This window comes from Lemur catta, chromosome 23, assembly GCF_020740605.2.
Source record: "Lemur catta isolate mLemCat1 chromosome 23, mLemCat1.pri, whole genome shotgun sequence".
NCBI classification, from domain to species: domain Eukaryota; kingdom Metazoa; phylum Chordata; class Mammalia; order Primates; family Lemuridae; genus Lemur; species Lemur catta.
Genome location: NC_059150.1, coordinates 7,032,822 through 7,052,246, shown reverse-complemented (window position 1 = coordinate 7,052,246; position 19,425 = coordinate 7,032,822). Strand labels below are relative to the sequence as shown.

The following is a 19,425-nucleotide window of genomic DNA, read 5'->3' as shown; positions in this document are numbered from 1 at the left end:
AACGTCGGGCAGGGCCCACCGGGCTGGTCCACGCCGGGGCTCTGGAAGCCACCTGTCCCTTTGGTGAATGGGGCCAGAGTCATCTACAGAGTGGAACAGTGACGTGGGCCTCAGGGTTAGGGGGGATAACTGGAAGTCTCACAGCAGTAAGCGCCGGCCCAAGCCACAGTCACTGTCCTGGTTTTATATCCAGGACAGTGACCCAACTTCCCGGGATTTTCACGAGTTGGCAGGGCTAGACCATGAAGGGTTTCTAATCCAGATTTATGCTCATTCTGAGGGCAACAGGAAGCCACTGACGGTTTTCATCACCAGGGTGACATGATCAAAAATACCCAGTAAGGCGTCATGGGTACCAGCGATGGCCCAGGACTGTTCCCTGGGGGTCGTCGCCGCTTTGTCCACACAGCGCATCTCACGGCAGTCGCACGACCGCCCTGGGCAGTCCCACTGCTCAGAGAACCTGAGGCTCAGAGAAACCGGAAAGGCAGGTAATTCGTGGACACAATCCGGATTAGGACCTAGATCTTCAGTCACCCAGGCCAAGGTTCTCCCTTTTCTTTAAGAAAACATTTATTGCCCTTTAAAAATATTATATTAGGAGCATATGAAAGCATTTGGCTATTCAAACAGCACAGAAGCAGACAGCAAAAGTTGAGGCCCTCGCTCCATCTCTTTCAGTTTCCACCCCCTCCCGAGGTAAAGTCTCTTTCGGTAGTTAGCTGGGCACCAGCCGGGCCCTTGCCCTGCATTTACGTACACACGTGTATACGGACATACAAAATACAAATGGCCTGGTCACCTGTGTACTGTGGGCGGACTTGTCTTCACTTGCTCTCTTCCTTATCCAGGCACACAGATCTGCTTTGGCAGCGCACCTTGGTACCTGTAAGGATGCTGGAATTTCCTTCCCAGCATCTCAGGGGCTCCCTCCACAGCTCACACTGCCCCGAGGCACTCCGCGGACCCTGTGCCCTGGGACTCCAAGCACCAGATGGCCAAAGAGAGCAGGTCTGTAAGGCAGCGTCTTCCACAAACGGCACCCAAAGAGCCTGGCGCAATAAGTACTTATGGAATGAATTTAAGGCAGTCCTTAGACACACAGATTTTAGAGATTAAGTATTAATTTAATGTGTGTCAGGGAAAAAATCCTAAGTACATCAAACCAGTGGTCCAAGGATATTTGAAAATCTCCTTTAATATAAGTTTATTTAAGTTTAATAAAATGAGTCTATTTAAAGAGGCATATGAAGTAAATAAAAGCACAGGTAGAGCATGAATATGGTGAATCCTAAGTGTGGAAGGTGCCTGATGAGGTTTGAGAACTGCAGTGGGAGGGGCTGGCCTCTGCAGCCGGGGGCCTGAGAGCCTGAAGTCCAAGGTTGCTGCTCAGAGTCTCTGGAGGGCCAGGAGGAGCGGGGAGGAGTTTGGGCCTGTTGGATGTGAGAGGATCTGAGCACCGGCCACAAGGGATTTGAGTGGAAAGGGGAGCGCTTATGTTTCTGTTTTGTAATCTGTGCATTCCAAGTGCCAAGCAAAGTGGCACCAAAGGCCAGAAGGACACAGCCGACAGGATTCCCCTGGGTTGCAGTGGGTTATAATGAGAATCTACAGTAGTGGGCAAGGACGAAGACTCCTCTTGGGATCAGCTTCCCGATAGGCAGTGAAAGAACTGGGCCAAACCATCAGAGGTCTCACTTTATCACGAGGGCACTGGGAAGCCACTGAGGGTTTTTCATCCCAGAGATGACGTGGTAAGAGCACCTTTAAGATGACTGGAAGTATAAATCCTCGGGACATGCCCTTTATTTATAAAGGAACTGTATTTATTCCTTTATTTATAAAGGAACTGCAGCTGTTTCGGCGATTGATTGGGTCTTCAGCCAACAGCAATGATGTGCTCTAGCAAAGAGGCTTAAACTGAAGAAGGGACCTGGGGTAGGCTTGAAGGAGATTTGCTCAGTGACACTTGGGTGCCCAAGGAAGAGTCACACATCACAGACCTAGAGATCTCCAAGAAAAGACTCCAAAACCACTGCTTCTGGAGTTGACAGAAACACAGGCAGCCACCAGCCCCCCTTCCTCTGTTTCTGATGCCTGCAAGAGACAGGCCAACCCGGATGGCCTTGTGAGTTTGCAGTTGGGGGCACCAGGGCCCATCCCTGCCCCCTCACACGCCTGTTCCTCCTTCCTCCCCCGCTGCCTCCCTCTGGCATGGCAGAGAGAAGACAGACCTGGGCATTATTGCTTTTCAAATGTTGGGGCCAAGTACTTCTCTACAGATGGTCTCAACCACGTTTTGAAAAATGTATGACTGTACAGGAAGAACATATAAAAATGTTAATGAAGAGTGGTTCTCTCTGGTTGGAGAGAAATCATTGACTTTTTTTCCTCAAAGAGCAGAGAGGAGAAATGCTACGAAGATGAGCCCTCCTAACAGTCACGGGCCCCCAAGCTAGCTGAGCTCAGACCTGGGCCCCTGCTACAATAAATCCCCCAGGAAAATGGCCCTCGCACACGAGGTTAGCTCAGCCCAGGTGGTGATGTCAAGGTGAAAGAAAGTTCCATTCCATTTCGGTATTTAACAGAAATTCAAGCCAAGGCGGAAATCAGCACAAACAAGCTTTTTAGAAAAGGCGAGTGGGCCTGGAGCGGGGCCCGGGTTTTATTGATAGAAGGCTCGGTCCTGCCCCAGTTCTGCTGAAGCATGCAGTCAGGCCTGTCCAAGGCAAACACAGCAGCCCGATCCAGCCGGCCCGAGAGCAAACCCCACGCAAGGCTGTTTGCCAGCCAGGGCTGCTCAGCACCCATGCGGGACTCTTGGCTCCTTCCCCTGTGATATTTCAGGGGTGGTTCTGCTCCAGATGCAGCACTAGTTTAGCTTGCCAGAAGGTTCTGAGCTTGACTCCCCTCTCCAACAGAGGAAAGGGGGTCACTGTTTCCAAAAACCCAGACCTGAAAGCACCTCTTCTCTGGGGACATTCAGGGGATGGGATACCGCACACAGCAGATCCCAGGCCCTTCCCTGGGCCTTTCGCCACCATACCTGGCAGCTGGCTGACCTGCCCTAGGGCGGAGTTTCTCAGTCTCAGCACAGTGGCCATATGGGGCCAGGTAATTCCTTGTCGTGGGGTTGTCTACGCAATACGGGATGTTTAGCAGCATCCCTGGACTCTACTAGGAGTCAGTAGCATCCCCCAAGTTGCGACAACCACACATGTCTCCAGACATTGCCGATGTCCCCCCCACCAAGGACATTCGCCCCCTTTTGAGACCTGCTGCTCTAGAGGAACAAATAGAGAAAGACCCAACGAGGAGACCCAGGAAGCTGTGGGGGCAGCCGGGCTCAGGGTGGGGCATGGGCAGGGTTAAGGAGCGCAGAGAGGGGAGAGAATTGGAAGCTCCCAAAGAGAAAAGCAAATTAGAACAATAAAAGTTTGTTTCAATAAGATTTTTAGGAAATGTTGCTATATGGTGTGCTATGTAGCCTCCATCCTTCGCCTTTTAAAGAAAATGTTCAGCAAAATTCTGCATGGCTCATCAGTGCCCTGGGAGTCAGATGTGTCCCCTCTCCTTCCACCGTCCCCCACTGGATGGACAGGTCCTGGCTAAGGGCAAGGCCCTCCCAAGAGAGCTGGTTACATTCAGGCCACGCTATAAACAGTTACTATTCCAAAGTCTATAGAGGATGTACAGAAATTTTTTTTTTTTTTTTGAGACAGGATCTTGCTCTGTCTCCTGGGCTAGAGTGTGGTGGCATCATCACAGTTCACTGCAACATTAAGCTTCTAGGCTCAAGGAATCCTCCTGCCTCAGCCTTCCAAGTAGCTGGGACTACAGGTGCATGCCACCACACCCAGCTGATTTTTCTATTTTTTTTGTAGAGATGGGGGTCTCGCTCTTGCTCAGGCTGCTCTCAAATTCCTGACCTCAAGTGATCCTCCCCCCTCAGCTTCCTAGAGCACTAGGATTATAGGCATGAGCCACCATGCCTGGAGAATCTTGCTCTGTTGCCCAGGCTGCAGTGCAGTGGCATCATCATACCTCACTGTAGCCTCGAACTCCTGGGCTTGAGTGATCCTCCTGCCTCAGCCACCTGAGTAGCTGGACTACGGCACATTTTATTTTTAAAACCAGAACTAGAGCTTACAACTGGTTGATTTAACAAAAAAAAAAAATTTTTTTTGTAGAGACAGGGTCTTGCTATGTTGCCCAGGCTGGTCTGGAACTCCAGGCTTCAAGCGATTCCTCCCACCTCAGCCTCCCAAAGTGCTGGGATTACTGGTGTGAGCCACTGTGACTAGCCCAGAATTTTAAACTACACATCTTAGAACGAATTCAATACCATCTTTATAAAAACATACATCATACTTCCTTTCTAATAATGCCTTCCCTGGGGGAGAAAAAGGCCTGAGGGAATAGCAGGGAGCCGAGTGACACCCACAGCAGATCAGGCATTTGGACACAGTTGATCATGTATATCATGGCCAGAAAAGTCATGTGGGGAGCTCTTCTGGGGACTTGGAGCTGTTCTCGAGCCCCCCACCCAGCATCTGGGTCCCCAATTATTGTCTCCCAAAGCACCCTGGGATCTCCCTTACAGACCCTACTATAAGCACAGGATGGACAGGGGCATGTCTGTTCCCTTCATTACTAAGTCCTCAGCTTTCTGGGCATGGCACATGGTGAACACTCAAAACATATTTGGGAAATAAACAAAAGGATGATCTCCTGGAACACTCCTTACTTCCCTGGCTGGCAACCTTCAACTCACACATTAAGGCTTAGAGCAAACATCACCTCTTTTGGGAAGTCTTCCCTGATTTCTCTCAGCAGAAACAAATGCACTATGTACCAAAAACATTTGCTTTGTACTTGTATCACTCCATGCCTCACAGTATGTATCATTTGGTTGTATTCTGCCTCCTCTGGCAGAATGCAAGCTCTCTGAGGACAAGAATCGGGATGTATCATTTATTACCCCCACTCTCGCCATGGCTTGGCACATCGTAGAGAGTTAATAAATAAATGCTTGTTCACTGCAAGAATCAATAAATGCACTCCTCTGTTTCCATTCTAAATCCTAGACACCAAAGTTCAGAAAATCATATTTCAAGTGTCTTGGCATAACCCAGAACAAAAGCTATTTTGGACATCAATTTCCTGGTCCTTTAACACAGGGAAGAAACATTTGCCCTGCCCCTCTGAAGGCTGATCTGACCTGGCTGGAGGATGTGCTTGACAAGCCTTTGCCACATCACCCCCACTGCCCCAAAGGCTTCTCTGGGACCTCCCCCGACCCACACCCCACCTCTGGCTCAGAGCCCTAGGCCAACATAGGCTCTGTGCTTGGGGAGAGCTACAAGGGACTCGACTATCTTCAGACCTCTCCATGTCACTGTCCCCAGTCCCCTTGGAAAGGGGTGTGCCTATGGACTCCACCTGGCTAAGAGGAGGACCCCAATATTCAGCACACATGGCACACTGAAGCCTCATGCCACCTCCTGAGCACCAGAGCTCCTGGGAGGCAAAGTGGAGCCCGGAGCACCCGCAGAGGCTGTTCCCAGCCTGGTCCACACGCGTTGCTGCCTACCTGGCTGAAGGTCGGGCTGAGGGTGTTTTCTGGAGAGGGTCTGTCCTGGGACGAGCCCTCCTGATGGCTGCAGTCCAGCTGGATCAGGTTGCGGCACTCCGGGTGGCAGGTGAATTTACAGTCTGGAGGGAAAGAACCAAAGGGGGATTAGGGGCCAGGCAGAACTTCTACCCGCTTCCACCCAGAGAAATAACCTGGGAGATTGCACTTAGCTCCTGATGGGAACAGCAAAGCAGGGGAGGCGTGGAGGGGTGGGAGGCAGCGTGGGAATGCCACCATGCTCTCTGTGCCACCAGGAAGTGCTTTACACATTTGCAAACTGCTTTCACCTGCATTCTTTTGTGTGACCCTGTGATCATTGTTATTGTCACTTTATAGACAAGAAATCGGTGCCTAGGGACTTCAGTGACTTTCTCAAGGTCAGACCATCTGGCCCCAGACTGGTGCTTTTTCCACTAATTTACATTAATCTCCAGTGTCCGTGGATCTCTAGGGAAGGACTTAACTTTTCTGGATCTTTTTTCACCAATCTGTAAAATACAGGTCAAGCATCTCAAATCTGAAATCTGAAATGCTCCAAAATCTGGAAGTTTTTGAGCACTCACATGATACTGAATGGGAAGGCTCATTGGAGCATTGCAGATTTTGGATTTTTGAATTTGGGATGCTGAACTGGTATAGTGCAGATGTTCCAGAATCCCCCAAAATCTGAAATCTGAAACACTTCTGGTCCCAAGTATTTCAGACAAGGGATACTCAACCTGTGTAGGTAACAGCTGCCCTGCCTGCCTGCTGCCATGTTTCTATTAATAGTTATAGGGGAGGACGGGGCTTGAAGAATTAAAAGTGCTTCCAGAGACAAAGGCATTTTCACCAGCAGGAAGAGCTGTTACCTCTCTCTGACCCTGCCCGGTCTAGAAACGTGGGGAAGGCTGCTCTAACCCAGGTGACAGCCTGCGGACAACACCCCATATCAGATGCGCAGGGGGAAGTACACACTCCTTAGCAGTGCTCACTCCATGGAAGCAGAGACTTAATGACCACCTTAGAGATGGGGAAACTGAGGCCCAGAGAGGTAAAGTGAGGTGCCCAATGACACACAGCTCACTGGTTGCAGAGTCAAGGCTGCTAGTATTGTCCGGCTTTCTCAAGGTTCTCTCTGGAGGCTCCTTGGCAGAGGGAAGTGACGGCCAAGGGGGCAGGAGACAGTGAGGTGACTCAGTAAGGAGAGGGGAGGGCAGGAGATGGGGGTGGGGGTGGGAGTGAAGGAAAGGGTGGCGGCAGAAGAAATCAATACAAGCCCATCAGTGGCAAAACGCTTGGCTCTGAGGCGGGGTCCCCACAGATAGCTGCTGGGTCGGCCACAGTCACCTGTCCTGGAGGGGCCGCAGCTCAGCCAGAAGGCTTGGCCTTCTAGGTGCCGGAGTCTCCCTGAGTCTGCCTTCCTGAGAGTGAAGTCAGGTGCAGGTGGATGGGGTGGGGGGTGCAGGTCTCGTGGCAGGAGACACGCCAGCCTGGACTGGCTGGGATAACGTGGGGATTAGGGGACCACTCTGGGTTGATATGGGCTGAGGCCCCCCGAGACTCTTCCTTTCTTCTAACAAGCTCCAATAATTCAGCATATTGGTCTTTTTTTTTAAAGCTGCCATAGCACATGTATCTTGGGGGAGGGGTGGTGGCTCCTCTTCTCCCCACTCTTCTAGAATGAGACTCCACTCTCCCCAGCTGCCCCCTTCCCTTGTACCCCCAAAGATAAGCACCTGGGCCACATTCCTTGTATAGGTTTTGCCACCAATGTCTGCCCCTTGACAAGCGTAGGGAGGCACAGAGATTCCAGAACCCGACAGCATTCTTATTCCATGGGCTGAATGTCCCAACGACCCTTCTGGGATGGGACGGTGTTGAGAAGCCCCACTGCTCCTGTGTCATATCCAAAGGTGATGCCCACCGACGGACCCTCTTTCCGGCCCCACGCTTGTCTACCCCTCCTTCCTGCTCCCACCTGGAGACAGTAAGGGTGACGTCAATCCTCTGAGGCTCGGACTGTCCACCTGCAGGTGCCCAGTGCACTTCTGGGCCCCTCAGCGGGAGATCTGCTCAGCACGAAAACAGCCTCCCCCTTGGTGGGGTGAAGGGCACACGGGGCTGTGCGGGCCCAGCCTCTCCTGCCCACGGTGCCTAAAAACGCCAGGGCTTTGATAAGGGAGCACTGAGGCCAGAGCCCACAAAGAGCAGCATTGTTCCTGGGCCTCAGCCCTGGGACACACCTGCATGGCTGCTGGCCATGCCCTGAGCCATGAGGAATGCTCCGGGACGCCAAGCAGTGGGAACAGGAAGGGGAGGAAGGACGGGAGCTCTCCCCACTCCACGGCGAGTGAGAGCTACCATCAGCGCGCAAACGGGAAAGCATCTTTGAATAGCAGAACGTTCTCTCTCCTCTCTGAGCTGCTTATCCTGTTGACACAGGCGCTCCCTGTCCATCTGCACATCCGAATCTCTCCATTTCCATGCCGGGTGCTCGCTCTCCCTCTGACACACACACACACACACACACACACACACGCCCTGAAAACAGCACCAAAACCTCAGAAAAGATCTTTTTACAGGTCTGATGCTGAGCTGGACAGAGAGGAACAGAAGACTCCAAGAGAAGTGTTTTGGGATTTTATAAAAAGCATGTTTGAGCACTAGAGACTTTGTTCCATCAGACCGTGTAATCACAGACTGTAGCAAAACCACCGAAGCACGTCTTCATACTTCCCGGTCCCTGAAACTGCCAAGACCAGGGCTCTTAGGCCAGCAGATATGAAGTCAGAGCTTCCATGCCCTTCTCCAAACACAAAAGCAACAGCTTGTAGCCTGATGGGTTTGGGGAGCGGGGAGACCGGAGAGATTCCAAAGACAGGGCGGCGTTCCACGGACGCAGCGGTAAGGCCCCCGCGGACCACCATCCCCCAAGGCAGCTCATCGCCAGGTGCTGCCAAACCAACCCTGCCCTCGGCATTCCATCATCCTCCACAGCCTCCGACTGGTGCTCAGTGTGGACAAGGAAAGACAGAGGGAGCCTGGGTGGAGCAAAGCCATGCAGCCCCCAGGAAGGATTCAGCCAGCGCCATCATCTGGCAGCAGCATTGGTATCTCCAGTACGGGTATCCACGTGCTCCGTGCAGCCCAAGGGTGAGGATGAGTAAGACAAGACTCCTGGGAAACCCAGGCTAGTGGGGCAGATGGGACACACACATGTGAAAAGATAACTAACGCCTGAGACAGCCCAAAGCAGGGGCCTGACTGCAGCGTAGATCTAGAAAGTTCGTTCAGCTAGATACACCAGGGCAGTCAGGGAGGGCTTAAAGGTGCAGGAGGCTCTGGGAGGTTAAACGAAGGATCAGAACCCAGGCAGCTCACATGACCTCATCACAGGGGCCAAGAGGAGGCAGCGGGCTCCGACATCACTAAATAGTTAGGACAAGGGTCTCGCCAATAAGAGGCAGCAAAAGATGAGGAAGCAGCATTCCTAGGTTCTGATTGTAGTTTCTCTGGGAGAACAGGCATTTCTTGACCTTCGTATTGCCATGTGTAACACAGAATTACCCCTTCCCCTCTCCATCCCTTCCTTTCAACTATAGCCCCGGCTCCATTCCCAGGAGATGTTTTGAGGAGAATAAATGTGCTTCCAGGTTTTGGAAGAGGGGCCTGTGTGAATCTGTTTTGCGCTGCCATAAAGGAAATGCCTGAGGCTGGTTAATTTATAAAGAAGAGAGGTTTATTTGGCTGACGGTTCTGCAGACTGTACGAGCATGGTGCCGGCATCTGCTTGTGGTGAGGGCTTCAAGGAGCTTCCAGTCAAGGCCAAGGGCAGAGGTGTGCCGCACGGCGAGAGGAGCAGCAAGAGAGGGAGGAAGTGGTGCCAGGCTCATTTAAACAACCAGCTCTGGCGTGCGCTACTCAGGCAGATACTCACTCGCTCATTACGGTGGGAGGGCACCAAGCTGTGCATTCTCATGAATCTGCCCCCAAGACCCACACACCTCCCGCTCGGCCCCACTTCCAACACTGGGGATGGAATTTCAACACGAGATTCGGAGGGACAGGTATCCAAAATATATCAGGGCCTATGGACACAGAAGAGGCCAAGTGCAAGGACCTCATTGTGACTAATTACACCCACAACTACATATTTCCAAACAAGGTTGCATTCTGAGATACTGGGAGTTAGGACTTCAATATATCTTTCTGGGGGGAAGCACAGCTCCACCCACAACACAGCCCCTGGGCCATATTGGGAGCACAGAGCCCTTGGGCCCAAATAGATGGAGGATTCTGGTAGATTCCATCTCCAGAGATCAGCAGTGGGCTGGCAGGACCAGGAGGCCAGGAGTGCTGAGCTGAGGCCAGGACCCCCTACTTGCCTACCTCCACCAGCCTGCTCCTGGCCTTCACAGTCCCTGAAGGTCACCATCTCGGACAAGGGGGTCAGGCCCAGAGGCCTTGGTGACCTGTGCTTGGAGATGGCATTATTTTTTCCACTTCAGCCCAGAGGAGGTAAAGCCAGCAGGTGGAACCACCTGTGCCAGGAGATTGTTTTTTCCAAAATGCGGAGGCTACAAACCTCCCCTTAATCCCCAAGGCTGCCCAAGTTCGTTTCTGCCCCACCCCAGTTGCCAAATGCACACACAGGCACACACACACTCTGCCATGTGGCCGCCTAACCTGAGTGGCTAATTTTTCTGAACCAGAGGCATTTGTTGATAAGAAACCCTTAAGGCTCTTTCACCCCAGAGTTGCTTGCAAGATACCGAGATAACACAGAGCTCTCGGCTTAACTCTCCTTCTCCTCCAGCCCAGGCCAAGGCATGGGTGAGGGTGGGGCAGGCACAGAGGACACAGGCCTGCCCTGCGGTCACTCCCGGGTCAGTGGACAGCAGCTCCTCACCCTTTGTGGACAAAGCAAGCTCTGAGGCCCTAGGGGAGGCAGAACGGCCTCTGAATCCAGGAGCCTGTGCCAGTTCTCTGGGCATCCCCCAGCCTTCTTGGGGAAGGCCAACCTCAGAGCAAACCTGACCACCCCCTTCCCACGCTCCCTCAGGAGCAGGGGCCTGGCCTGTACTACAGTGTCATGGAAACAGCGTGGACTTAGAGGAAAGCCTGGCCTCCAGTCCCTGATTCCAGAGTCACACGGATCAGGGTTTGAATCTGAGCCCTGCCTCTAATTAGGTGTGAGATACCTGGACCATTAACCTCAGTTTCCTCATCTGCAAAATGGAGGTAATAATATCTTTCTTGCCAGCAAATTTGTTGTCAAAATTAGAGAGAATGTATGTACATCATCCAACAGTACCTGGCACACAGTAGGTGCTCAATAAGTGGCAGCTGTCACTTTCTACACTATGGGACTCGGGAGTCTGGGTATGCAATTTTCTGTTGCCTCCGCATGGGATGCCAGCCAAAATACCTCTCCATTTTCAAGTCCTCTCCTAATGTATTAAGGTCAGAAGAATCATGCAACTTTCCCGCTCATCTAAGTTTCCGCTACCTGCTCCCACCTCCCTCCAACCTCTGCCTCTGCTGAGCCCAGAGGAGTAAGGCAGGGCATGGAAGGGCAGGTCATGTTGGTGAGTGGGAAGGTGGAGAGACCGGAATTGCCAACCTTGGAGGTCTGCAGCCATTGCCAAAATCCACACGATCTATACATTTCTCATGCTCCTGGCTAAGCTCCTAGTGCGGCCAGCAGCAACGGAATGGAAACGCCCCCCTCCTGGGGTCAGCCAGCTCCGGACATCTGCGTCTTATGTTTCCAGGGGGGAACCTGAACCCCAGCCCTCTTGAGACCACGTACTGTAGTTCCTTGTTTCAGAAGATGGACCACCCTGAGGGCACTCAGCATCCCCCACCCAGCCCAGAGGGCCTGGAGGCACACAACTGCTCCCCGCTCCACACAGCCCTAACCCCAACTCCAACACACACACATGTGCACACGCAGAACGCATGAGAAAATCAATGTAATGGTAAGACAAGTGACCTAGAATTCTAAGGTTGGAGATTGCCAGCCCCTCCCACAGACAGCCCTCCCACGCAGCCGGACGTGCAGGGGCTGCTGGCTCCGTGGGAAGAGCAAGCGGGGATGCGCCTGAACACGCTCCGGTTCGGGCGAGCTGTTCAGTTCCCGTGTAGAACAGTGGGTGGGGCGGGCTCTGTGGCTCCTCCAGGTCAGGCTGAGGAGAGAAAGTGCTGGAGAGGTGAGGTCACCTAGGGAGCCTGGGCTGAACTGAGGACACACCAAGAGCCTGGTCCCCACTCTCTCCCAAAATGACCCTACCAGTTTTGCATGTGGCAGGGCTGGCTGGGGTTGACATACGCATTTTAAGTGCCCTTCTCGTACTGAAGGGAAAGACAAAAGATCTGCTTGGTTGTTGCTCAGATTTCAAAGCAGATATTAAAATTCTGGAACCTTGGTCCCTAAGATCTAACGCATCGGTTATTTATTCCCCAAGCCTGGCCCCTTGTCACATTTCCAAGCAGGCTGGATGTGTCCCCTGTGCCCTCCTCCCAAACACACCGGGCCGGCCTGGCAGCAGTTGGGCGCCCAGGCTGGCCCGCAGAGGCATCACCCTGCCCCACGTGGGTGGGTGTGGGTGGGTGTGCCTCCTGCAGGCCCATTCTTCGTCTGTCTCCAACACGACCACACATCCTGAGGCTGAAAACACCAACAAAAGGAAGCGCTGTGGCCACGCCAGGCTGGGCGTGTTGCCGTGGGGGTGTTTGAAGAGGAGCAGGTGGAGGGAGGGAGGGCAGTTCACAACGAGTTCAGACGGGTGATGCAGGAGGTAAGAGACGTGCCCGCCATGTGCCCAGTGACATCGGGGACAGGGCCTGTTCCCCGGGCACCTTGTCCACAAGGCTTGTTTCTTGCCACTTTTCTCTTTGGGGGTGCTGTACACTGAAGCAGCCCCCACCCTGCCCTGTGCGAACGTGTATATATGCGTAAAATTACAAACAAATATAACAGGGGTGAGTCATTTTTAGCAATTCATGGTTCAACTTCAGACATCGTTAACTGCCCCCCTCTAGGACAATGCTAGAACTTTCCTCCCCATCTCTTCTGCCCCATCCCCTGATGTTTTCTATATTTCATTTTTTACACTTCCAACATTTATAACATTCACATTGTTTTAACCATACTGCACCATGCAGTTGTCTAAAATTCGCTCTACTTTTAAATGGATTCGGTCCTCTTACAATAGCTAACCTATTTTTAATTTTTTATCTGAATTCATTTTGGGGTTGACTATATTTGAGGGGGTTACTTATATTTTTATACACGTTCTGTTTCCTGATGATGCTGTATGCACCTTGAAGAGACACATCCCTATTTTGTTGGCCTTTTTACACTGCGGCTCTGTGGCCTCGTACAGCACAGCTTATTGATGACAACGATCAGGAGAAAATGTGGATGGAGCAGGGAGAGGTGGGAGAGGCCGCAGGTCTTCAGTGCACACCAAAGAGCATCCCTGAGAATCCCTCCTTGGCCAAGAATGGTTAAGAGGCAGATTTGGGGGGAAAATGTAAAAATAAATGGTGTGAGGTGGGGTGCTGGAGTGAGCAAGCCAACGGACCCCATTCCTCACGTGCAAGTGGGTGTGGGAGACTTGTCATCCGGACCCTCTGACACCACATGGGAAAGGTCCATGCTGTAGGTGGGGTGTGGCCAGGCAGAGGAAGCGCAAAGACACAGCACAATTTTTGAACGAGGCAATTAAAGTATGTGGGACCATCAGAACACTTGTACTCAGAGACACAGAGAGAGTATTAACCCTTTCAATCTGGTTATGTCTCCCATCTTTCCACATCTACCTAGTTCCTAACCAGTTTTCCATTGTGCATGCAGCACTCATTCAGCACGTACTGACTGAGGGCCTGCCGCGGGTCAAGCACCTCCCAAAGGGCAGCCAGTCCCATCCAGAGGCTGTAACAGGAAGGAGTGTATGAGAGGATGAGAGAGAGAGAGAGATAAGATACATCCTATTTTGATTGTCACCACAGGAAAAAAGAAATCCTATTACCAGAGCACCTCAAGAAAAGAAAAAAATACTTTAAAACATTGTAGACAGTTGGGTTTCAGGGAATTTAACAAACAGCTGCAAGCCCATGGTATCCAAAGTCAGTGTGGAGCTGCCAGATACCCTCTCGGCCCCAGGCCTGCTCAGGAGGGGCCCCCTTCTCCCGGCATGTGTCATTCTGCTCTGGGTGTAAGAGAGACAAAGCAGCAGAGGACCTCCAGCCCCAGGCTTGGTGCCCCCCCCCATCCCTGGGGCCGCTAAGAAGACAGGAGGAGCCAACCCAGGTTCTGGTAGGGAGGGGCACATACAGAAAGAGGAGAGGAGGGTTTTCTTCCTTTTGTTTTTTGTTTTTAAAGCAGAAACACCATCTCTGAGAGGCAGCAAAGGAAAGCCTCTTGCTAAGCTGGAGTATATTTTCGGTAGTGGTCCACGGACCCCAATGATAAGGACAGCCAGATAGGTTTGCACGAGTCCTGCCGGGCATATGCAGACCACAGGACAGCAGGTGGAGCTTGTGCGGAAGCACAGATGTGAATGCACACACAGGTACGTGTGGACAGGTATGCCCTGTCCCCGTGCCAGGAGGTCACAGGAGGCCAGAAGAGCAGGCAGGTTCAGTTCTTCATGGGACAACCAGGCTACTGCATCCAACTGGTTTTTCCACACCTGCTTTGATGTCACTTGCAGCCATTCAAAGTGCTGATCACCAACCCGGTGAAAGCAGACTTTGCAGTGAGAAGAAAAGTAAATAGATTACGTGGAGGCCGTCCCTGCTGGAGGCACACAAAGGCTTCTTTACAGCTGCGTCGCTGTAGCCAGGACCACCGGAGACTTCTGGAGAGACTCAGGCCTGTTCCCGCTGACCCCCAAGCAGCCTTTCTTTTAAAATGACATATGACTTGTTCCTTGGCGACATGCCTGCTTAGCTCCTAATGATGCCCGGTGGGCTGATCTGGCTCTGCCTGTTAATTGCGCAGTGTGGAAGCCTCCACGATAGGAATTTTTCTGGGGAGCGTGTGTAAGATTCCCTCCTCCACTTCTGCCCTTCAACCTTCAACCCAACCTCTTCCACCGACACGCAGGCAGCCCACCTTGCTCCAGGTGCCACGGAAGAGCAGACAGCCGTGTGGGGGGCTTGTCAGGACGACCCTCCGGAGCAGCTGCTGGTCTTCCCAGGGGCACCCCAGCACGGCAGCTCCCCACACGGGCCCACTTGGCGTCAAGCATCACACGAACTGTTTCACAGCCGAGGTCGGGTTTAATCCACCGAACACCAGTTTGAGGTCGGAATTCTCTGCCCCGTTTTATACTTGAACAACCCAAGGCTCAGGCCGGTTGATCTGCAGGAGGAAGGCCCTACGGCCAGGAAGTGCCAACGCCAGGACCCAGGCTCAAGCTGACCTGGCTCCGAGCCCATTTTCTTAAACGCCACGCTCCAGGCAGCTCGTGGAGTCCTGTGAGTGAGATGAAGATGTTCCAGAAGTCCATGCTCCCTTCATCGCAAGTATCCTGTCTTCTCCCTGCTCTTCCGTCAATTAAGTCCAAACACTAACACAAGTCAAGCGAGCACATCATAGCTGCAGTGCAGTATTTGCCCTGACCTTGATGCTGCACTCCAGGCCCGATTGATTCTATTAAATCTATAACTCCTTGGGCTGAACAGCAAAGGAGCAAGGAAATGATCTGTTGACTAATTCTTACAGAGAGAGGGAAAGAGAGGATGGACGTGAATGCACAAGTAAGCATTTACATTAGGAAGTCAGTATCCGACTCTTCTTAGCGAAGGTTACAGTATGTGTTATTAGGCTATTGATGAGGATACATTATTCAGACTGGCTAAAGTGCATTTGTTTCCAAATGGGGATTAGGTCTAGATGAATTAAAATTTTCATTTCTCAAGAGGTAAAGCCTTAATCAGAAAAATTATACTTTTTATAGTCAGGATCCTATGGTTTTTCAAACTCTGCTCCCACAAACTTAGCCCAGAGATGGCGCTACATTTTAGTTCCATCCCTAAGACTTAGTGTTGTCACCCGCTTAGATCCCCACCTATTCCTGAAAGTATATGGGAACAGCGTGGGGACAAATGGAGCGGGAGCCCTGAGGAGAGCTCCCAAGACTGTCCACCAGTAAAGGAAGCAGCTCCAGACCTCGTGGCACGGCAATGACCTTTAACAAGGGGCCTTCCTTCTCTGAGCTACCTCATCCGTAAAACAGAATAATCCCTTTCCTGTTCCCACCATACGGCGATCTGGAGGGAATAAATGATGTTAAAAACAAACAAACATAAACGCTCTGTGTCTTTAGCAGAGAGCGCTACAGAAATACAAGGCCGCAGACAGCAGAAGGAACCCGAGGCTGGAAGGCAGGTGCCCAGGGTTCCCAGTCCTGGTGCTGCCACCAGCGGGGGCCTTTTGTGGGTCTCAGCTTCCTTTCTTTGAAAAAGGGGAGCAGGACAACCTAAGGGACTAGGATAATGTGGATTGCTATTGTCTCTCCTTCTCATCTTTCCCTCATCCCAATGCTGACTGTTATCCTTCCCCAGGCGAGGACTGTCCTCACCCTCATTAGTGCTCTGGAAAGGAAATCAGTGGCCCAGGCACGGCCTGAGGCTGGGGCTCCCGTCCAGCTGTGTTCCACCTGCAGCCTCCAGCCCTACGCAGCCTGCACACTGGGGCCCCACGTGCACCTCCACTAACCATGCAGGTGAGAACTCATCGCCTAGGATGGTCCCGCTGCTCCCGGTCCTCAGAAGGCTGACTCAGCAGCTTGGCAAGGTCTGACGCCCCTTTAGGGTGGACAGAATGCAAAACAGCAGCCATCCGAGATACCTATATTCTACCAGCTCAGAGACCCCGATTAAAATGACTGCTTAGCCCTAATTCTCAGCCAAGGGAAGGGTGTCCAAATCCACGGCCAACATGAGGCCTCTGAAACAGGCTGCCCACGTCCTTTCAGCCTGGCTGTTCGACTCAAACTGGGCGAGGTGGCAGTACCTGAGCCTTGGCCCCTGCACAGCCAGGAGGGCCAAGGACTGGTGCAGAGCTCAGCATTAAATACCAGGCTGCCAGGAGAACCCTGGTCTCCTTTTCCATGGGAAAGGCCACAAGCAGAGACCTCCAAACCCAAGCTCCCCGAACGCCCCCAGCTGGATGGGCTCAGACCTACCCTGAGCCCTCTGGGCCTCGCTGCGGAACCTCTGCAGGATCTGGAGCTTTTCAGAGACTGAGCGGCTCTTTGGGAGCCTGCGGAAGAGCCGCTGGAGCCGTGCAGCCACTGTTCCAAAGCAGGCAGCAGCCACCTCTTCCTCCTGGCCCTCCGTCATCCTGGCTGCGGCAGATCAATAGCTTTTCTCCAGGCCTGGCGTCAGGGGTGCCCAGTGGGGGAGGGCTCCGGGCAGTGTACGACCAGCTCAGGCACCTGGGACCTGGGGCCCTGGCACCAGCACAGACTGACCGATGCCTTCTCTTTCCCGTAGGTCCTTTCCCCTCCACCTCCCCCAATGGAAAACTTTCTATTCCTGGGGCTTTTAGCTTGATAAGATAAAAATGCCCCCACCAAACAGGCTGCAGGGAAGAGCCTGCCCTGAGCCTCCCTTCTCAGTCTCGCCTGTGAGTCTGAAAATCAATGTCTCCAAAGTTTCCACAGACGACAGAAGTGATCGGTTACCTCCCGCCACATGCCGGACCAGAACTCGTTAATGGATTTCTTAGGGGATGGCGGATTAATAATGCTTTACCAGCCGAATAGGGCCCTGAGGGACAAACTGGGGCTAATTCACATCCTCCCGTGCTGAGCCCAGGGCGGGGGAGGGCCCATGAAGAGGCGGTGTTGCTTTTAAGAGGGTCGGACCATTTATCTGAGACCAGACACCTGAACAGAAAAGGATCTGACCCTATGGGTATAGGAGGGGGAGAGAGAAACGGAGAATAAAACAGTCAGGGCAGACATGCTGTTCTCTTGCCCCAAACTGGCACTCACATGGTGCCCCGTCTCTCTGACTCCCACGAGCAGCTGAGTCCTGATGGAAAAGTTCTGGGAGGTCCCGTTGCCCAGGCCAAGCCTGAGGACTGGCACCAGATAGGCAGCAGAACCTTCCAGAAAGGCCACTAGAAAGGGGTGACTGCTCCCAGCCCGCCCAGAGATGAGAGGACTCACCTGCCAACCGCCAGTGGGGGGCAGTTCAACACCAAGGAAGAACGCTCGTTCTTTAACCAGAGGAAATGAACCTCAGGGGACTCAGGCACTTGCAGAATCTCTGGCTGAAGACGCACTGCGCATCCGTGCTCGGATCAGCTTGCGTGAGTATACCCTGCGCAACCACCAACCTCTGCCTCAACTCCTTTGTGCTGTCATTTTCCCCCGGGTCCAAGAGAATGTGGAAGCACGTCCTCTCCTTGCGCTTACTTAGAGAAGAAAATGTGGAACAAACCTAAGCTGCACTCTGATCACCTGCCCTTCTCGTAGAAAACCCGACCAGGAGGTCTCCGTTCAGATCACCCCTCACTATGGAGGGCTTGAGAATTTGGTGCAGCAGCAGTAAAAGCACGCTGTTTACAAGTCGTTTATTCAATATAGAAACACCTCAAAATGTCACTCTTCCTTAGGCCCAGACATTGGTTCTTTCTGCCTAATGCTTCCTTGGGAACACTGGGCTGCCCCTGGCCTTTTGTTGTGGGCCTCTGGTTTACCAAGCAACCTCTGCACCAGAAGAAGGTCATAAGCCAGCCCAGGTCCTGAAATGACACTCAGGACCTTCAAGCAAGGGGTGGGAGCCCAGGTTCCTGGCCTCGCAGCAACTCTGATCCTTGCACCTGAGGTCGCCAAGGGGGCCAGGAACTCCGGCTTGGCTGAGCGTAGGCAAGGGCAGCATCCCCCTTCCCACCCTCAGAGAACAGAACACAGGCCTGCTGGGGGAATTTTAAAATATGAATCACGTGTAATCGGGAAAATCCCTCCCAAAGGCCCTATTTGGGCTCAAGAATATGCTGACCTCACTTCTCTTTTTGCCTCATCACAGAGCTGCTCGTTGACAGGGAAGCCAGCAGGAAAGAACTGGCAGAGACAGAGACAGGACCTTCATTCCTGACCCTTGAGAACTAGATAGATTTTCTACTGTAGCTGTGGTCTAGGAGGAGCACTGTCTAGAGGCAGGGGAATGCCTGCGATGACCTCTTGCTACCCCTGACCCAAGAACCTCCATGCTGCAGGGAAGTTCAGCCAAATCCCACCATAATTTGAAGCAACAGACTTCACCTTCTTATGTGCTGGTATACAATATATTCTCACCCCATTTGTATAAAGGGAAGTCCAGATTGCTTTTAATAACACTCATCACTAGAATAGACATTCACGGACGGCATGCTCAACTCTTTCTCTCAAAACTCTTAAGTTATGACCGGAATCTGTTGTTCCATTTGTTTTTTTGTTTTGTTTTGTTTTGTTTTGTTTTGTTTTGTTTTCAGACAGGGTCTTCTTACTCTTGTCACCCAGTCTGGAGTGCAATGGTGTCATCATAGCTCACTGTAGCCTTGAACTCCCAGCCTTAAGAGATCCTCCCGCCTCAGCCTCCCAAGTAGCTATGACTACAGGCATGCACCACCACACCTGGCTAATTTCTAAAAAAATTTTTGTAGAGATGGGGTCTCACTATGTTGCTCAGGCTAGTCTTGAACTCCTGGCCTTGAGCAATCCTCCTGTCTTGGCCTCCCAAAATGCTGGGATTACAGGAATGAGCCACTGTAGCCGGCTTGTTGTTCCATTTGAATATTAGGG

At 52.3% G+C, this 19,425-nt stretch overlaps 1 protein-coding gene across 2 annotated transcripts in view; it reads right to left on the bottom strand.

Moving 5' to 3' along the window:
* Positions 1 to 19,425, bottom strand: part of RASSF5 (Ras association domain family member 5) — a 60,406-nt gene that overhangs the window by 32,750 nt on the left and 8,231 nt on the right. For both annotated transcript variants that reach the window (XM_045536588.1, XM_045536589.1), the window contains exon 2: positions 5,594 to 5,715. In XM_045536588.1, coding sequence (XP_045392544.1) covers positions 5,594 to 5,715 — 122 coding nt within the window. The remainder of the gene's footprint in view (positions 1 to 5,593; positions 5,716 to 19,425) is intronic.